Raw genomic sequence first — 17,260 nt, 5'->3', positions numbered from 1 at the left:
CAACCTGTACCATTTTTTGCAGCTGTAAGAACGAATCTGAAAATGACAAAATGACCAAAAGAGGATCAAAAACTAAAACAGACTCTGTTTCATCCGGGTCAGAAGAAAGCTCTTCAGAAAAGAGTTCTTCCGGTTCTGAATCTGGGTCAGAACCTGAAACGGACTCCGACTCGGGCACAGACCAAAAGAAACAAAAACAAAAACCAAAGCCTAAGGTGAGAAATCTAGTAATTCAAAAGGTTCTGTGTAAAAGAAAAAAGGCTCCTAGCAGCTTCTAAAACAGTTTACGATTTCAACCTGTTCAATTAGCAAAAGGACAATGATCAGCCTGAATGCTTTTATTTTACACTTTTATCTTTTAAATATACTGAAAATTCTAATTCTAATTAAAAGTTCAGACATTACATATTACTATTTTCTCCATGACAAACTGAGCACAGATTTGTGCATGTGGTACAGTAATTATCCTCAGAAATGTATTGAATGAGGTAAAAGATAGTCTTCCCATATCAGACCCTTATTTATTTATTTTTTTATTTTTATTATTATTATTATTATTATTATTTTTTTTTTTTTTTTCTTAGCAGACGCCCTTATTCAGTACGACTTACAATTGTTACAAGATATCACATTATTTTTACATACAATTACCCAATTATACAGTTGGGTTTTTACTGGAGCAATCTAGGTAAAGTACCTTGCTCAAGGGTACAGCAGCAGTGTCCCCCACCTGGGATTGAACCCACGACCCTCCGGTCAAGAGTCCAGAGCCCTAACCACTACTCCACACTGCTGCCCCATTTTAAGGTCATATTAGCTTATTGGAAATGATATGTCATGGGCAAAGGTTACTTCTGTTCAGGTCTAGTTGACCCAGAGGTCAGTTTTGAGAAGATTGGGAATGTTGCAGTCAGGAATGCACCAATCATCGGATCGTAATCAGAGTCAGTGCTGATTATTAATAAAATACCATCATCTGAAATCGCTGTTTTCTCTGTCATTATCAGAGACATTATTATTATTATTATTATTATTATTATTATTATTATTATTATTATTATTATTATTATTATTATTCGTTCCTTTCAATGACAGCAAAGCTGTAGCCAAGCTACAGTGTAATAAACATCATGTGTGGTGATACTTTAAAGAAATAATTCCAGTGAATTTGCAGTCTTTTCGCAGTTGGAATACAACATTCCCCTGTCCTCCCTCAAAGAAATGCATGAATATGTGGGTCTGTATTTTCTTTGACTGACGCATGTTATATTCATGTGTGTTTTATGTGCAACAGTGCAAGTCTGCTGTAGATATGAGTCACAACACTGTTGAATCAGAAAATCTAACTTTTTTGTGAAATTACAGTTTAGAGTTTTTGCTTCCTAAAGGTTTATTTTATTTTTTTGTCTGTCTGTTTGTTTGTTTATTATATTGTTTTGGATTGCGATCAATTTTAATCTTGCCATTTAACTAACCACTAACAGCCAGTTGTTTTTGTCATAGATTTCACCTCACAGCCAAGGATCATATGACTGTTTTTACCACTGTCTTTGAAGTGCCATACAAACTTACTTAAGACAGTTTAAAAAAAAAATATATATATATATATATATATATATATATATATATATATATATAAATAAATAAATAAATAAAAAATAATAATAATGTATTGTTTATTTCCAGACCATTGTCAGAAAAACTACTACGATTTCATCCTTGTTTTTATTAGATCAAAACATTTACAAAAAAATATTTTTAAAAAATCTACCGTTTTTAGATCTATCATTTAGAGGTATTTATATACCGTAAATTGTTACCTGAGGTACCATAAAGGGATTATTTGGACAATTTAACATTATTATTGAACCTTTAGTTATAATACTCAACATAATGAAGTTCACCACACGTGGGGGGTGGAGAGTAAACCACCGCAATGAAAATGTGAAGAGCTTTCATAACAAAACAACGCTTTACGTTAAATTGTAAATATAATTGGTTGCATATGTCCATATTACAATGGCAAGGCTCTGCCTGTGCTTTGTCTATTTTCAGTTTTTTATGCGCTTCCTCATCAGTTTGCAAATGCCTTGCCTGTATAATACAGATATAAAAGAACAATAAATGAATGGGCTTATGTATAAACATAGAGCCCCCCCACTTCCTAATCATTCAGCAGCCGCATTGACACGCTTATTGTCACCCCCTATTTCCTGCATTTCATTATTACAGTGTACATTATATTTCCATCCATTGTACAGATTTAGAAGTACAAAGAATACATATAAATCATAGCGTCTCGTCTTACTACTTAAATTCCACTCTCTGTTTTACAAGTATGTGTCTGTATACTAACTCCACTGTCACACTAACATAGTTGTTAATCGATTGCTCTCTCGCCAATTGAGTTTCACACCCCTATTATATTATGTCTGTCCGTTTACCTCTGACAGCCTTCATTGATGGGATGGGAACTAGAAAGCAATAGTTAGGCATTTCTTAAGGGTCCAAACTGGGAAATGGGTCATTTAAAAAAAGAAAAAAAAAAAGTTTTTTCACACAGATCGATTTTATATTGTGTGAATAACAGGCATCCTTGCATGTTAATTAAATGGAAAGAAAAAACACCCTTTGGAATCAATGATTGCCTTTCTGTAAATAGTTCAGGGCTGGTGGGAGTTTGATTTATTTATGTATGTATGTGTGTATGTATGTATGTATGTATGTATGTATGTATATATTATATAAAGGGGTTGGTAGCATTACTGATCTGCTCTGCTTGCACCCTCCCCCCCCCCCCCCCCCCCATCTCCCTGCATGGAAAGTGTTTTATGAGAAGGGGGCAGAGGGGGTGGATCATGCAGGTGCAGAAGCTCCATAAATAGTGAGCTCCCATAAAACCAGTCACCAGTGTGTTTTATATACATATCTATATATCGCTTATATACATATCTTACACGATCAGTGAACTGTTAAGAATCTTTTTTTCCCCCAAAACAATACAGAAATAAATGGTCTCTTTCCACCCAATCTCTTTTCAAGGACTAAAACAAAGGGGACAGAGGGAGATCTGTCAGTGCATTTGGTTTGGCAATGATGGTTTTGTTTAAAAATAGGGAGGCTAAGAAATAAAATGCGCCCAGTAAAATGCGATTTCATTTGCCTCATCTCTGCAGCTCCATTGCTCATGCTGCGGTGTGAAATTCTCATTTTACACAGTTTGCTGGTCGAGGTCATGAATTATGCATTGTGCCAGAGAAATCCTCAATCTCACGCTTCAAGCCCTATATGCATTTATCCAGGTTCCATCTCTATTACCAAGATGAATTGTCGATTGGGGAGTATTTGATAGGATATGGTTTTAACTTCATTGTTTGTTTTCTGTATTAAGCTCCTTTTTTTGTGAAGGATTCTTTGTCTGTAGCTACAGAGTGGAATTTTATGGTTCCTGTAAAAAATGGTTATGAGAGCAGGGCTTGTAAGATAAAAGCATTCATAAGTTAAAATGCTTTTCTACCGAAGCTGCTGCTCTGAGACGTACTGCTGCTGTACTCAGCCATCACAAATGAAAGTGCATGTTATAATTTCTGCAGTTACAAGGTATCCTTATGAGAACGTTTGCTGTAGTTTGCAACAGCTGTGAAAGCAGGAATTTGGCAGCGTTCATTTAAATTGTATGTGGCATAATGGTTAGATGAGCAAGAAGAAAAAAAAAAACTGGAGTAGACATATTGAAGTATAAATTACTTTATGATCATTGACATTGTATATACATTTAGACTATACTACAATTACTATTTATACATACAGCATTTATCTTGATAAGAACAAGATTTCTATGTTTGGCAAAACTAATACTGACAATGTAAAAGAATAAATAGTAGTTGCATTGTATTGTCATTAAATGGCACTCCATTAATAATTAGGTGTTCCTCCATTAGATGCATTTAAAATATTTAGTCTTAATATGGTATATTGTGAAGCTGGTTAAGTGAACTATTGATGTTGGCTCTTGGGTCTGTTTATACACCCCCCATTTTCCTTTAGCTACTTATATGTTGTTGCACCTTGTTTTTAATATGTGTCTGTCTGTGTGTGCATGTAAGGTCGTGGGCAATATTTTTACTGTAATATTGAAGTGTAGAAAACCAGGCCACCACAGGTGTAAATTAATTAAGTTAACCATAATGACAGTTTCAGCTGTCTTCTGCCTTCATTGAAGCAGGTACAGTTTATGCTACTTATTGCAGCATAAAGAACAACTTTTTACTGGCAATGGTATGTAGACCAGAAACCAGGCTTCACTGTCTGATTTGTGTTACCAAGGCAACAGTGAAGAAACTTGCCAAACACGTTTCTAATTGTGGTGAATCATTACCAGTGGTATGAATAGGACTTACTTCTTCAGAGCCTACTTTGCATGTTGTAGGTCATTGCTTGGATGACACATAAAGAAATGTAAGGTTAATAAAGGGCCGACTAGATGTATTGATAGGCCGAAGGACTGTCGCCTCTTCATCACAGCTTTTATTGTGTTTGTGTACATTAAAAATCATATCCAATAGTGTTGCATATTGATGTAACTTAAAAAAGAGGATGATGAGTAAGTAGATTCAAGAAAATGCACAGAGTCCTTTTCTTCACTCAGTTGTTAGGTTTATTGAAATATGCAGGGAGTCTGGTCCCAGGTACAGGACAAACAGAATACTCGTTCTTACAATCGTTGCATGACATTAAATACCCTTCTGCATAGGTGTCTCCCTCCTCCTCTTTCTCTGACACTTAACCAATAGAAAAGGTACAACTCATTATCCTGTTACCATATATTTCATTTAGTGTGAGTGTGTGTGTGTGAGTGTGTGTGTAGTCTAGTGTGACGACCTCTGAACTCAGTGCATTCCTCAGACCCTTGGTGCCACAAGGGTCCATACATCTGGTTTTTGTCATCTTCTTGAGACCCTTTGATTCCAGTGGCATTATCTCTTTGGATCTCTCTGAAGTCTTAGAGCCTGGTCTCTTCTGGTCCCCTTGAAAACTAGCTTTATGACCCCCTCATAAACCAGCTGTATTTTCTAAGCAAAAACCTGTTTAACTAGTTTTATACCCCAGTGGACTCCCCGAAGGGCAAGCTTCTTTCATGTCAGGGCTGGAGATCAAAGGACTTGTTTGTACAGCCGTGTGCTGCTGGCCAGCCATTTGCTTTGACACAAAAGAATCTTTTTCAGTTGTTACAACTTCAAAGTAACTTCTCTACCATATTGCAGCTTTCATCTATCACAGCAGTGCTTGCATTTTTGGAACTAACAGTTTTTTCTATCCAATGTTAAATCACTTTTCAGAAAAATAACATGAATACAGCCGTCATTCCTCATGCGTAGCAAACTGCTATTCAATACTTGTTCCATGTTTTCCAACACATATCCTATACTTTATGTCATCTAAATGTGTTTTATTGTGTTTGTGTACATTAAAAATTATACCCAATAGTTTTGCATATCCTATACTTTGTCATCTAAATGTGTTTTGTGTTTGTTTACAGAAGGAAGAAACTAAAGAGGTACGAGAGAAGACAACAAAACAGGAAGTTTCATTGCTTGATTTGGATGACTGTGAGTTTTATTAGGGGATATAGAGAGATGTCTAGAAAACCACTTATCCAATTGTGCTAAAACTTATTTACGATGTTCATTTACTGCAAGCCAGTGAGAGTATCAGAATAATGTATTTTCCATACTTCTGTCAAACTTTCCTTTTTACATGTATAACAAGTGTATATGGTGATATACTTCACGATACTGTTGACTCTGAGTTTGAATTTATACTTGTTTTGCAAGGAAAATTGAAACCAGTAGCCTGAAAGTTAAATATTTATTTCCTTACACCAAACTTTAGACAAATCATAGATACATCTAGATGTTTAAACTCATCTAGCTTTATTTAATATTTAAACTGATTGGACAAAGAATCCTTCACAAAAAGGAGCTTAGCACAGAAAACAATGAAGTTAAAACCATGTCCTATCAAATGTAATTTTCTTGTTATTGCTACTGATTGCATTTGTAACTGTACATGCTTTGAAATGCTTGGGTATTTCCTGCTGTTTTGTTTCTGCTCAGTTGCACCCGTGTCCATGCCTGCAGCACCTAGGCCAGCAATGCTGTCTCCCAGTTTGATTACAGATCTGGAAGGCTTGTCCTTATTGAATACTTCTCTAACCATCGATGTAAGTGTTTTGCTTATGTACTATTTAATATGTGGGTTTGACTACGTGCATGTGTCACAAGAGATCACTTTTTTGTTGGAAAAATTGCATTCTTCTGCATGGTCAATGTTTTGCACAGAAACACAACAAATATATATTTATGTCAGAAAACAGCCAAAAAAGTACTGTCTACATATTAGTGGCCGTTCCCATTTTTAGTCCAATCCCTCCACATAATGAAGCAGCGTTTTATGATACGAGGAAGAATTATATTTGCACTCAATTTCTTCGCCAGGTGTTGACAGGTCTGGTGTGGTGGGGTTTTGGTATTTTTAATCTCCACTCCGAAACTGTCCCCAGACTACCAGAACACAATTAATTGGCCAGGTTCTAATTGTCCCAGAAATTAAGGCCAGCATCCAAGACAAGGAGTTGCATGTGTGTATACATGTTGTGAGTTTTGATGTGGTCTCATTGACTGTCCTCCTTCATCTGGTATACTGGGACAAAACTCACAGGCATCCAGCTGAGGAAAGGTTAAGGTAATAACAAACAGGAATGACCCGCAAGCAATAGCAGGCAATCGAGGCGTGCATGAATATGGGAAATTCAAGAGGGAGATAGAAATACTCGCCTTTCCATCTGTGATACAATTATTTCCATGCTTCCAGTTGAGAAAGCTAGATCAGTGATCAGAACATGGTGTAGATACATCTGCTCACAGTGGTTTAATAAGATGATGATATTAATTATATACAGAATTTTACTGCTGCATTTGTAATCTTCTTTTGACCTGTAGGGCATCCTTTTAGTGTGGGTATGCTTTCTTAATTAAGCTTTGAATATTAGTTATAATATTGCTTTGAATATTGCAGATGTTTACAATGTTAGTGTTTTAATTGTAGAATTTTGCAGAGTTAAGCACTCGTCCAGCAACCACAAGTTTCTGAATCTGTGGATAACCCAGTGGCCATTTGTGCACTGTCTGTCTGCCACATTTTATAAATGGTGGGTGTAGATCACGGAGATCCAAAGCTGATTTAGGGTGTTCTTTAGACCGGAGTACCGGAATCTGTGCATATACAAGATGCAGCAACCAGTGTAAGGAATATACACAGTAGGGCTGCCTGGCTTTTTATTTGGCAAGTGGATTCATATTTTCATAGTGTAGCACTTTTTTATATATATATATATATATATATATATATATATATATATATAAAGGAAATGTCTTGTTTTTTGAAATGTTGTTAATTAATGAAAAAAAGAAAGCTATTAAACCTCCATTAAAAACAAATCCAGCTAAACAGCAGTGTAGACTATTAAATCTTTAATGTGCTTCAGTTTTAATTACAAAAGGTTAATGTAGCCAACATCTTGCAGAGTAAATTCAGTTTCATAAATTACATAAATTGCATTGTATATAAAATTTTATTTGAGAATACTCAAATTTTAAAGAACTGAAGTTCAAATTTCCTAACACATTGAAAATGTGTTTTGTATAAACTCTGCTTGAAAAAAATGCAATAACTGTTTGTCACATTTTAATGCAATAACAGTTTGTCAGGGGGGACGTTTATTCAGAAATGCATCCTCTAAACGTAACCATTATGCTGTGATGAAACACCCACTGATTTTGCTATTTATATATACACATATATACATATATACATATACACATATATATATATATATATATTTTTTTTTTTAAAACCCTGTTGTCCTCACAAGTCCCTGAGTGGAAGCTTTCTGGTTTTAAGTGTGTGTGTGATGATTAGTTCTGATGAGTTTAAGCTACTAGGGATGTGATTTTAGTACATTGTGAACAGTTAAATGCTATGCAGGTGTCAGCGTTTAAACCATATCTACACACACACACACACACACACACACTCTTTATATTACGTTATGATGTGTACAAACAGCCTAGATTTAGTATTTTCTAAGCAAAGAAACCCTAAATAAGCAAATAACGTTTTAACATCGTAAAGACTTAACTACAAAGTAAAAAAAAAAACATGTACACACCATAGTATATATTGAAGTTAGGGCTGTCACTCGATTTCAAATTTTCGATTGGTTAATTTATGGGCATTAGGTGATTTAACCGGTAGATTCATCTGTGCACATTTATTTATTTTTGTTGTGTTTTTTTTTTTTAAACAAACGAGTTGCATAAAAGTGTACTAGTAAATTAAAACCTACACAATTTATTTACGCATGTGCCTTCTGTGAATTAATATTGAAGAAAAAATCCTTTTAAAATCGTGTTATACGTATTCACAGGGATGTAAGGGTTAAATAAATGTCATTCACCATCTGGAGTGTTCTGTTTATTATGGATGTTTGCTTTCAGTAACTCCACAGTAATTTTGAATGTTTTCATTTCAAATGGTGAAGCATTGAACGTGTTTTTGTGGTAGGGGAATTTTTTTTTTTTTTTCATAATTATTTACATACCACGGTTTTCTCGTCCGGTTCCTCAAAATACTTCCTAACGTGGCTTCTCTTCGTTCCTTTGTTTAGAGATGCCATTTTATTAAATTATGTAACAACAGAAAAAAAGACGCTTGTCATTAACTTTTACACCGTGGAATTGCTACCATACCACGCCCAAAGCAGAGTGCACCAATGAAGTGCCAGATCGACGGAGAATAAAACCCGCCCCAGTGTCATTCTTTCTGTTGCACCAATTAGAAAAGCTACTTGGAGACAATTGCCAGCCCCCTTCATTTATATAATGCCCGCCAGGCAAAAATTATATTGATGGTGATAACAAAGTCAACAGGTACATTCAAATCAGAAACCCAAAGGCACATTTCAACAATGTAAGGATGCTGTTATTGCTGCCAACTTGTATGCAGAAGCACAGCTTTGTATGTAGAGCTGGCAAAAAGTCAACATGGGTTATATCCACACAGGCTGTGGTTTACTTCAGCTATATGATGAACAGTTTTGTTAAATTGGGGACTGGCACAGAGCCAGGGGGAACATAAAGATGCAATAAAGACAATGTCCATAGTCTGTTGTTTAAATGGTGAAAATGTTGAATATTTGTTGTGACAGCCTTGTCAGACATTTTCAAGCTATTTTCTTCTTCTTTTATTGTTGGTATATCAGTGTGTTCCCCCTGGCTTGTCTTCTGCCAGTACCAACGGTCACCGCTCTACGCTGATTAGAGAAGCCAGATACTTTATCATCACAGAGTACAAAATGTTTAAGTATCCAAATATTCATAGATAAGTGTTCATTATAACGATGAGTATCTTTGGTAGCCTGGTAACAGTCTTGACGTATAACCACCCTCCTCCCAACCACACACAAACGTTTCTTAATGGATCTGCCTGTCCAGAAATGAGAGACGATTACAAAGAATTTATATAAGGGAACATCTTAATTCCAAGTACGGCATGTCCTAATCCACATTTTAAAAACACACTCACTTGGTTACTCAATAATTATTCATTGGCGAAAATTGATAATTTTACTGCTGATTTCCTACTGGTCAGTCACGATTGGATATAAATAAACACCAAGTCAGTGTTATTAGTAGAAAGTAATAAGAATTGCCACTACATTAATGAGTGTGGCCTCTTGGATTCCAGTGCATGGCTGCACAAACTGGTTTCAATTCATGTATCTTTCCACTCAACAGTTCCTCAGTAGCATTTATAAGTTCACATTGTGCTTTTTTCTTTTTAGAATTTACATGGGGGGGGGGGGGGACGAGACTGATGTACTAACTCAGAATCCCATCCCTCACATGAACGCACATGGATAGACCATGTAGGCACGTGCATAGACTGCGATGATTTTTTTTGATTGAAAATATTTTTCATTAAGTTAAGAAATTGTGAAAATAATTGCTTAACTTAAATTAATTTTTTTAAAGTGACAAATCTGCATCCAACATTAACGGTTGGGTTACTTTAAACATTTGTATTCCGTTTTGACTGTTCTTTTCCACTGTTCCCTGCTGTTACTGTGTACATGGTGATTGGGGTGTGTGAGATGCTGCACACAACGTGAGAGAACTGGCAAGTTAAAAATAGTATAGGGTAGGCTTTAACCTTCCTTCATGTTAGAGGCAAAATGAATCGCATTAAACTGCTCTGAACATACTGCGCCAACAGTGAGAAATTAATTAGTGCCTTAGGAATGGAGATATAAGACAAGCAAATGGGTTATGACCCTAATATTCCTTATATGTGCAGCATTTACTATTGGGTAATGTCAGGTAGGCTATTATACAAATCTTACAGCAGTGTAATTGGATATTGCTTTTATAAACCTGGGCCTGTCTAATGAAAAGATAGCATTGGTTATTATCAATAGCTCAATAGGTCACTGTGTGGGAATCTGTGACCTCTTCATTTAATTATAATGCGTAATAATACTATATTGGCTGGAAATCTACTTGTGGCAGCAAAGGCATAGATTAGGAAACCATTTGCAATGTATTAAATACTTGGCAAATTTAAATACTATTTTGTAATTGTATAATTTCAATTAATTTGTAAGTAGTTTTTATAATGATAAAGCTTGGCTTTAAATTGGCTTGAAGTACTGTATGTGGTTTAATTGCCAGCCCCACCGGTGGCTTTGTTTTGTATTAGCTTATGTGTTGCCTTTACTATATTTCTTCAAATCCAACCCTGTGATATTTTTCTTTTTTATGGCAAATATATTCTGTTAGTAGCTTTTAAAAAGAAACAAGCAACAAGTAACAAAAACTGTAATATTGTAACTGTGTGGCAAGTATTTCATTAGGATGATGCTTGTAATGTCCAAACCACATTGGTTTATTTAGTTAATTACTGGCAGTGCTTTCAAAAACCACTAATGTAGATGTTGGTGCCGTAATTCAGATTTGAAGCACACTTTTGTTTTGGCTGAAATAAACACTTGGATTTGAGGGCGACTGGAATTTAAGGTGCAGCTGTCTTGAGGATGTCTGTGTTTCATTCGGAGAGGTTGCAAGTATGCAAATGATTGAGCCAAGGTTAATCCATATTAACCGTATATTGTATTTTATATTTTTTTTTAATGAGCTGTGTTAAAATAAAGCCTAAATGTTGTTTATCCACTGATGCAAATGTTGGATCAAGCTGAGGCTTGAGAACGGAGGGTTATTTTTACCTGTTCAGCTCTTCTCATTGTTTATCCCTTAACTAGAAAGCATTGATGCTTTCCCCTGCTAGCTATCCTCCAGAAGGCACTGCACCGTGTGGTACCACAGCAGCCATTTATGAGTATTGATTTCATAAAGTTAGGCCCTGTTATAATTACAGGTGTCGTAAGGCAGTTGACAAGTATGCAACATGATTGCAGTCTCAGCACACCCGAAAAGGAAGGGTACTGAAAACAAAATGTTCTGTGTGCTGAAAAAGGCAAAAAAAGACTAATTTTAGGTTAGTGTTTGTGAAGAAGTCTTTGACAGCAAATGTCTATAGAAAGACCTTTTTTTTTAATAACTAATGCATACAGTAGGTCCAGCAGCAAAAAAGAAAATGTTTAATTGAACTTCTGGAATCATAAGTATCAATAACATTTAGAGTTTGTACACTGTGTTACATATTAATGTATTTACACAAATGTAATAGCTGCCCACGATGTAATATCTTCCACAAATGTAATAATCTCTCCCAAAAATGTTATACCCCGCTACCAACTTTCAGTTATTGTTTATTACAAAAACAAAAACATTTGTCTTAATTAACTAGAAGAGTGTATACTTTAATCATTGGGCACTAATGAATATTATTAATTATAAGTTAAACTGTTATTTAAACACATAAATAAATAGGTGCTAAGTAATTCACAGGCATTATCATGGATGCGACATTTGTGGGAGACATTACAGTGCCTATAGGAAGTATTCACCCCCCTTGGACGTTTTCAGTTTGTTGTGTTACAACCTGAAATCTTGATACATTTAAATCAAATTTTTTTTTCTTTGATTTACACAACCTACTCAACACTTTCAATGTGTGAAAAAATGGGGGGGTGAAAAAACAAATCAATTAAAAATAAAAACCTGAAAAGTCTTCATTAGATAAGTATTCACCCCCTTTGCTATGACACTCCTAAATAAGCTCAGGTGCAACCAATTGCTTTCAGAATTCACACAATAAGTTAAATGATGTCCATCTGTGTGCAATAAAAGTGGTTCACATGATTTCAGATTAAATACACTTGTCTCTGTAAGGTTCCACAGTTGGGTAGTGCATTCAAAGCGAAGATACTACCATGAAGACCAAGGAGCTTTCAAAACAACTCTGGGGTAAAGTTGTGGAAAGGCACAGATCAGGGGAGGGGTATAAAAAGATTTCAAAGGCATTGAATATCCCTTGGAGCACAGTCAAGTCGATAATTAAGAAGTGGAAGGTATACGGCACCACCCCGAATCTGCTTAGAGCAGGCCGTTCTCCCAAATTGAGCAGCCGGGTAAGAAGGGCATTGGTCAGAGAAGCCACTAAGAGGCCAATGACAACTCTGAAAGACCTACAGCGTTCCATGGCTGAGATGGGAGAAACTGTCCACGTGTCAACAATAGCTGAGGTACTCCACAAATCTGGCATGTATGGAAGAGTGACAAGAAGGAAGCCATTTCTGAAAAAAGCCCATGTAAAATCCCACTTGGAATTTGCAAAAAGGCATGTGGGAGACTCTGAAAAGATGTGGCCAAAGGTGGTTCTACCAAGTATTGACTCAGGGGGGTGAATACTTATCTAAACAAGACATTTCAGTTTTTTTTCTTTTTCATTAACTGTTTGTTGTTTCACAGTAAAAATTCTCTTGCCTCTTCAAAGTGTTGAGTAGGTTGTGTAAATCAAAGGAAAAAAAAAAATCCCATTTAATTGCATCAAGATTTCAGGTTGTAACACAACAAACTGTGAAAACGTCCAAGGGGGGGTGGGGGAGGGGGGATACTTACTATGGGCACTGTATATATGTGAACAGGAGGTTATTTCATTTGTGGGAAATATTACATTTGTGGGCAGTTATTACATTTGTGGTTTGTACACCTTTCTGGAACCTGAAGATGAATAATTTGTAACACAGTGTACAAAGCTCGAGGAACACAATTTAAACAGTATTGATTTGAACAACTGGTGCTAAGTTACTTCTGTATAAATCAATATAAAACTATATTTTAATCTTGTGGTCTGAGCCAAAATGCTTTTTGTTCTTTTTTTTTCTTTTTTTTTTTTATATAGCTACTTCAGGAATCCATTTTAAAGTGTAAATGCTGTACCTGTTACTATGGCAACATTCAGTTAGCTTATTCAATGGTTGTTATTTTCATCAAACACTCACATTGCATTCCCCCCACCCCCAAAATGTTAATAGTTATTATATCTTTAATTATTTTTTAAAATATATTTATATAATTTACATTTTTATTAGTTTTGAATTTGCGCATAGGTACAGTAATTAATTTTTTATATACCATAAAAATGGTGGTATAGGTCGCACTGGTGTAAAAGTCACTACCCCCTTTTTGAGACTTCAATTTTAGGAAAACACCTTTTTTGTGTTTAAAATACTTTTTTTACAATTGATTTTTTTCCTACATGCTCAACACCGATAAAGAAAGATACACAGGTTTAGTTTCGAAATAACCCTTGTTTGCAACATTTTATTCCATTAATTTTAGTGTTGTTTTTTATTTTTAGTGAAACTGCTAGAAACTATTCAGTTTTTCAAAATTTCTAAATAGCTTCAAGTAAGTTTAAATGCAATGTAAAATTACATCTAAATATAGATGATACTACTACTACAGTACTGTAAATTCCAGTAGTAACAGTGTAAACCACTGACAAATGGTACTTGAAATGGATTTAAAATGTATTAATTAACAGTGTAAAATCAAGTTATACATCCCACATCGTATTTGTATTAACCTATTTTATTTTAGCTTATCAAGTACCCCAACAAGTTCAAGAACACACTTTCTTTTGATTTACTGAACATTTCTTTCCAAAACCATACTTAGGCACTAGTTCCAGCTGCATTGGCTTTTATAAATGTGTTGTAGTAATTCTAATTTAAAAGGAAAGTATTAAACAGTGCTTCTTGCACCAATTAAAAAAGCAAAACACAATAAACTAAACAGTGCACCATCTAATAACCAGTAAACAAAACATCTCATACGGTGCAGTACCATTGCATTAAATTTCCAGCTGTACAAATACATTCATTTTGTTTTGTTAATCAGAACCATGACCATACACATACTTTACAAGCGTACCACTGTGTTGCACACAAAATGTTTTCTATATCGGATCATAAACATGTTCCTCCTCTTATCAGCTCGTTTTTATTTTCGCCGTATTTGTTTGTTTTTGTTTAGTCTTGTGTCACTTACTGTTTTTTCAGCATTGCGATTACCATGCATTTCAGCAAATTCAACAACGCTCTATTTGAAACCTGTTGTGTAGCTTTTTCGTTTTTTGTCTCACTGTCCTACTTTATCCAGTCTCAAACTCACCTGCATTATTATAGCATTGCAGTTACAACGAACGGAAGACTCGATAAGTTTAATCAGCTTTCTGTTTGCTACGGATCCCAGGGGCGGGTTTCAGTCTGAATGTTGACAAATCAGTGGCTCGTGCGGGTGGGAATAAGTTGTGTTAACAGTGAAGTAGTATAGCTGTGACGTTTTCACATTCCGAAGATTGGTAACTTTAACCACTATTTTATTTTTTTTTCCTCCACGGACACACATCTGGAGTCAAGAGTCTGAAAGCTTACGTTTAACATTCAAAATGACTAAGGGTATTGAGAGTAACAAATTAAAACTTCTAATTAGAACAGTGGTTTTGTGTTTCTACCTAGCAACATGACCCGAATGCAGTAGGTACTGAATAAAATAATGGGGATGTTGACAGTTAAGTTTGCGTGGCTGTAATAATCCCATTGTGGCACTGGTACAGTAGTTTAATATTAGACACACCGGCACATATGTCGCACCGGTGTATTAGTCGCTCCCCCCCTTTTAAGGGCCCTGCAAAAATGCTTTGAAAACCGTTTTTTTACGGTACATGTATTCAGGAGAAAATAAAAATTAAATGTAATTAAATTAAAAAAATAAATACAGCAAAAATAATTTAAAATAAAATTATATATATGGAAGTACATATTTGTTCATGTTAATATATTCGTGCTGGGGCGAACATGGGATTTTCATGTTTGGATGTTTGTTCGTTATTTAAATATTCGTTTTGTTTTTCAAAAAGTAATAAAAGCCATTTTATTGCTCTGAACACGGGCATAGCAGCAGGGGCAGGGGGCCTGGCCCCTGTGTGTGTGTGTGTGTGCCTTTATTTTACAGCAAGATCTTACAATATGTAACATGTTAAAATAGAAAAATATCCCAGGAGTAAAGAATACGTTGTGTAGGACTTACTTTACCCCAGTGAATTAACTACAAAACAAAGGATGCTAAATAGCAGTTCAAGTTAAAAGTTGTTTTGTTTATTCCTGAAATAAATAGTACATAACGTTGACATTTTTTTTTTCTTCATTCCTTTCCATTGCCGTTTCTTCACAGTAAACAGTGGCCATCGACAAAAACACATAGCTGAGAAGCTACCACACACATGTAATCCTAATCAACCACTGTGACAGGTTAAAGTAATGAGAGTTGAGTTCAGATTAAAGAAAAAGGGAAAAGAGTCACAGAGAAGTATAAATCCATGGGCGTATAATCTAATTAAAACTCATTCAATCTGCTCTCTTAAAATGTAATTCCATAAAGGGGCCCATACATTCCCAACCGTGTTTGGTTTATTCTGAAGACTGTTCAGATACTTCAGATAACACACATCTTTAAAACTGGTGCCGCTTCAGACTTCCATAATAAGAAAATACATTTTTTAGCTAAGTAGCTAATCATATACATCAGTCTTTCAGGGTCTGGGTCCAGCACCAACTCAGCATCTACACCAAAAAGGTACAGAGCTGGATATAAATTAAGGGCTATATAAAAATATCTTGAGTAATTGAAAAAATTCTTTAATTTCATCACATTTCCAAAAAATATGGATGAGAGAGCTCGATTCATCTGTGGCATAGGGGGGAATTATTGGGAGATATTCCATGGAGATGAACTGGAGTCAGGTAAGTTATATATATGAGTTTATGATTAAGTTCCTTTACTTTGTTGCAAATGAATGAGGGGTTGATATTCACACAGATCCTACACCAGAGTTCATCATCTATTTGATGGTCAAAGTAGTTTTGCCATATAGCCCTTAAAGAGTTGAATGAAAAAGTAGTCTTATTTCATAGAATATTGTAAGATTCTGAGGTTTTTTTGTTTAAAGATGTAGTTTTGAGCAATAATTGTTTGATTTTCTGAAGCCTGAAAATTAAATTTTGATTTTTAGTTCTTGATGAAAAATATTTAACCAATATTTTTCTGCTGACCCTGTATGAAATTTAGATAGATAGATAGATAGATAGATAGATAGATGCTATCATGCTATGCTATTGTGCTTTATGTTTTTATAAGCATACTGTAGTTTTATAAATACTGTACAACAAACTTTGAATTGCAAGGGAGTACTTTTTATAAATAGCCCTTTGACTTGACTTGACTTAATAATCTAAATGCATTTGTTGAAAGAAGCGCAAGCTGACAAAACCCACATAGATCAACTGTCCGGGATCACTTGGTGGCCCTTGAAAGAAATGCCAACTATTTCTACAGGATCGACCCATTCCCACAGGCCCCCACTACGGGTATCCCAGCATCTCAACAACCAGACTCTGTGCCTCCTGGTCTGTATTTCATTATGCACACTGAACATTATGAATTAAATGAATAATCAATCGCTGCTGAAAAGTAACCACATGATGCTGTGGCTTGTAGCAGTTTAACAGATTTTTACTTCCTCCTGAGCCGAATAGTCTAAACAATACAATAATAATTGTATTGTTAAGACTACTTACCCAGGGGAACAGCAGATTGCTGTAGAAATGTGTGTTTTGGGTTTGATGCTGTCAGTGGTCTGTGGAAAAATCTCTAAACACCAAGGTGGTCCTGTGGAA

General features: G+C 35.3%; 1 protein-coding gene across 2 annotated transcripts in view; it reads left to right on the top strand.

Annotated features, from left to right (window-relative positions):
- LOC117403700 (AP-3 complex subunit beta-1-like) overlaps positions 1-17,260 on the top strand; it is a 107,282-nt gene that overhangs the window by 51,037 nt on the left and 38,985 nt on the right. For both annotated transcript variants that reach the window (XM_058988527.1, XM_058988521.1), the window contains exons 20-22: positions 23-215; positions 5,540-5,609; positions 6,117-6,223. In XM_058988527.1, coding sequence (XP_058844510.1) covers positions 23-215; positions 5,540-5,609; positions 6,117-6,223 — 370 coding nt within the window. The remainder of the gene's footprint in view (positions 1-22; positions 216-5,539; positions 5,610-6,116; positions 6,224-17,260) is intronic.

Source organism: Acipenser ruthenus, chromosome 2 (genome assembly GCF_902713425.1).
Source record: "Acipenser ruthenus chromosome 2, fAciRut3.2 maternal haplotype, whole genome shotgun sequence".
Classification (NCBI taxonomy): Eukaryota; Metazoa; Chordata; class Actinopteri; order Acipenseriformes; family Acipenseridae; genus Acipenser; species Acipenser ruthenus.
Note: the sequence above shows the minus strand (reverse complement) of the source record. Positions and strands in the feature narration are given on the sequence as shown.